The sequence below is a fragment of the Kryptolebias marmoratus genome, linkage group LG15 (assembly GCF_001649575.2).
Source record: "Kryptolebias marmoratus isolate JLee-2015 linkage group LG15, ASM164957v2, whole genome shotgun sequence".
NCBI lineage: Eukaryota > Metazoa > Chordata > Actinopteri > Cyprinodontiformes > Rivulidae > Kryptolebias > Kryptolebias marmoratus.
This window is the reverse complement of record NC_051444.1, coordinates 5611195-5614443: the sequence shown is the minus strand read 5'-3', so window position 1 is coordinate 5614443 and position 3249 is coordinate 5611195. Positions and strand designations below refer to the sequence as shown.

The 3249-nt window shown below is 39.5% G+C and overlaps 1 protein-coding gene across 2 annotated transcripts in view; it reads right to left on the bottom strand.

The window, feature by feature from the left end:
- Positions 1-3249, bottom strand: part of slc39a13 (solute carrier family 39 member 13) — a 12741-nt gene that overhangs the window by 3778 nt on the left and 5714 nt on the right. For both annotated transcript variants that reach the window (XM_017440334.3, XM_017440342.3), the window contains 2 exons: positions 1739-1858; positions 747-836 (listed from right to left, as the gene is read on the bottom strand). In XM_017440334.3, the coding sequence (XP_017295823.1) occupies positions 747-836; positions 1739-1858 (210 nt within the window). The remainder of the gene's footprint in view (positions 1-746; positions 837-1738; positions 1859-3249) is intronic.

The following is a 3249-nucleotide window of genomic DNA, read 5'->3' as shown; positions in this document are numbered from 1 at the left end:
ATCCAGCTTACATCACATCTCAGCTTTAAAAGCTCAACTCCACACTCTCTATTTCTGAATTGAGAAAGCTCCTCGGATGAGAAGCGAAACGTCTTCAGCTACAGAATAGAAGTCCAGTTGTTTTTGTTTTTTAACTTTTTTTGAATTTACCATGGCCTGGATGACTGAGAATCTACACCAGCATTTGGTTTTAATATGACCAACGTACACAACTATCCTTTTAATAACTGCCAGCAGACTTCCGGTCATGGAGACCACTTTTTCCAAGCAAATTATCTTAAATGGCAGCAACTTTGGGGCTTTATTTTCAAAACATCTTCAACCTGAAAATAATCAACCAGGAGCCCATATCACTACGCCCCCGCCGCCGTGCATGACCCAGAATCATCAGATTCATCTCTCTGTTCGATCCCCTATTTTATCTATCAGTTAAACCTCAGTAAAAAAGAAAAATAATCTTTATTCAGTTGTTTTTGGGCACCGTTTTGACACATGAAGATGTGAAAACTTCATGGTGTTTCAGGTGTTTAATCTCCAGATATTCTGAGGTTTTGTGTAAAATCCACCTGAAATGAGTGTTACAACTTTAGACAGAAAAACAAACAAAATAGAATTAAACCAGACATGGTTTTCAGTTTTAAAAAGTAAAAAAACAACATGTAATGTCATAATGCATCCCCAAATAATTCCATATGCAGAAATGTTTATAAATGGCTGTTTTTGTTTTCAGGTTCACAGCTTCTTACCTTTTTGCTGACCAAGAAACTCCCGGCGACGGCCAGTCCATGGGTGAAGTTATCAATGCAGTTGGCCAGAAGATTAAGGTATCCACTTGTCTGTCACAAAACACAAACAATGAGATGTAAAAAAAAAAAAAAAGTCAGGATATTTAACATCCAGAGCTTAAAAAGGCTCATTTTATTTAGGATGTACATTTTGCGATGTTTTCTAAGGTTACTTTCTAAGGCTACGTTCACACTGCAGGCAAATGTGACCCGATTCTGGTTTCTTTGCCCTCATGTGACACCTATCAGGTGTTTTCATGGCAGCGTGAACGTGACAAATCCGATGTTTTCATACCCGACCCAGGCCTTTTCCTTATGTGGTACTGAATCAGATAGATATCTGATGTTTTCAAAGCGACCGCAGTGTGAACGTTCGTGTCGCATTTCATCCGACTCTTACGTCGGACGAAAGGACAGAGGTCGCTCACGTTTAAGTCCCTCCACTTTCGGCTCCGACTCTTCATCCCCACATGCCTCTGCACAGAGGCAGCAGCCGCAGCTCCAAAGAAAAGAAGGTCATCTGTAACATTTGCACTCCTTTTCTTCTATATCTTCTTTTGACTTTTACCGTTTGAACGTACAGTTGGCCCCGATTGGACAGCAACTTTGAAATCAACACACACGTGCACTCGCAGCGTCCATATTTACTTCGGTAAACTCAGCGTGCGGAGCGTGACGTCATCTCTTCTTCTGCGCATTCGGGTCATTTCAGGAACTGGAGTCTGATGGAGGTCGCATTTAAAATGTAATGTTAACGACCACGCAAAAAAAAAATAAAAAAGGGATTTGAGCGTTAACACCTGCAGTGTGAACTTAACCTAATTTTTCTTATGGTTTCATCCACTTCAGAGGCAACTTAGCTTTTACGGAGGACATATTTGACATTTAGTCCAACTGTTGCCTCATTTTTCCATCACATTCTGTTCATTAACTGCATCGTGTTTTAACATTACCTTGATCTTTTCTGCTCGATCCTGTAGACTCTGTTGCTCGGAGGATTTCCACGACTCTGCACAGTGTCCATTTTTGAGTGACGCTTCTGCTTTTACACAGAACGCTGAATTAGACTGCATCTGTGGAGAAGAAACAACAACATTTAGCCTCTGTATGTCTGTTTTAACACACAGATTAACATTTTAGTCAACTATGCAACTAAATAAGACGCCAGCTTTTAATTTTCTGACATTTCTATAAGATGCAAGTCATTTTGCAACAATCCTGTTTAGCCAGAAACTACAGATGACCTTTAAGTTTCAACAATGTTCTTAGACTTATTTAGTTTGAGCCAAAACTTCTGTTTTCTGAGAATAGCCTACTTCCCCGTTCCATCATTTGAAAACCACTTGTGTTGTCATTTAAACTGATAGTCAAATAAGGCAGGAGGGAAATAAGCTGCGGTCCTCACGTCGCCACGAGGAAATGTTTGCCTCATGTCTGCGTCTGAACCATGAGGAAGTAATAAAGTGATCAAATTTAGAGCAACAACCTCCTCTGACAGTTTGGAGCCAAACTGTTTGTGCAAAACACAATGCAAGTTCTTTTTAATAGAAAAAAAAGTAAAATATAATATATACCTCAACTCAAAAAAGACAATCTCAAAATCGAGCAATCTTGGCAATTTCCACTGATTGCTGTAGTTCCCCTCACGTAATGTATTATTCTGGAAATCAGCCCAAAATAAATTTACTTACATTTATGCATGTTTTGTCACACAAAATATCCTAGTTGAGAACACTTGAAACCTCCTCCTCCTCTGCTATTTTCTGTCTATTGCTGCCTAAAAGCTGCGTGTTGTCGTGTGGACGCTGAAATAGACACAGTGCACTAAAAATAGACACGAGAAGATGAGCGGAGACGTGGATCCAAAATACTCTCCCTCAATGGCAGAAAAAAAAGGCAGCAGGAAGGATAACCGTGTCTTTACATTACATAACATTCCTCATTCATACATTCATTATAATTATTAGGCTTACATTAATTAATTAAATATAATATGAATAGATGTAAATCAGTATGCTAAACAGTTTATATATGCGAGTTTAAAGGAACTTTAAATGAATATAAAGTGGGCATCATACTGATGCACAACATGAACACTAGTAAAACTAAAGGCCTGACATTCCTTCAAATAATGCATATCGCCCGCCACCTCTCATGCCAAAGTTTTAGAGTAAAACCGTCTTACGTTAGAAATTGACAGAGTTAAAGCTATTTTGGTCAAACCTTGAATGCAACACGTGCATTCTCATGAATTAGTCCAATATCTTGCATGATCTGTTAGTACCTTATTTTTGTTTTGTGAACGACAAAACAGCGGGCGCTGTACCGATCTGTCGTGGTGAAGAGAGAGCTGAGTCAAAAAGCGAAGCTCTCGATTTACCGGTCGATCTACGTTCCTACCCTCATCTATGGTCACGAGCTTTGGGTAGTGACCGAAAGAACGAGATCGCGAATACAAGCGGCT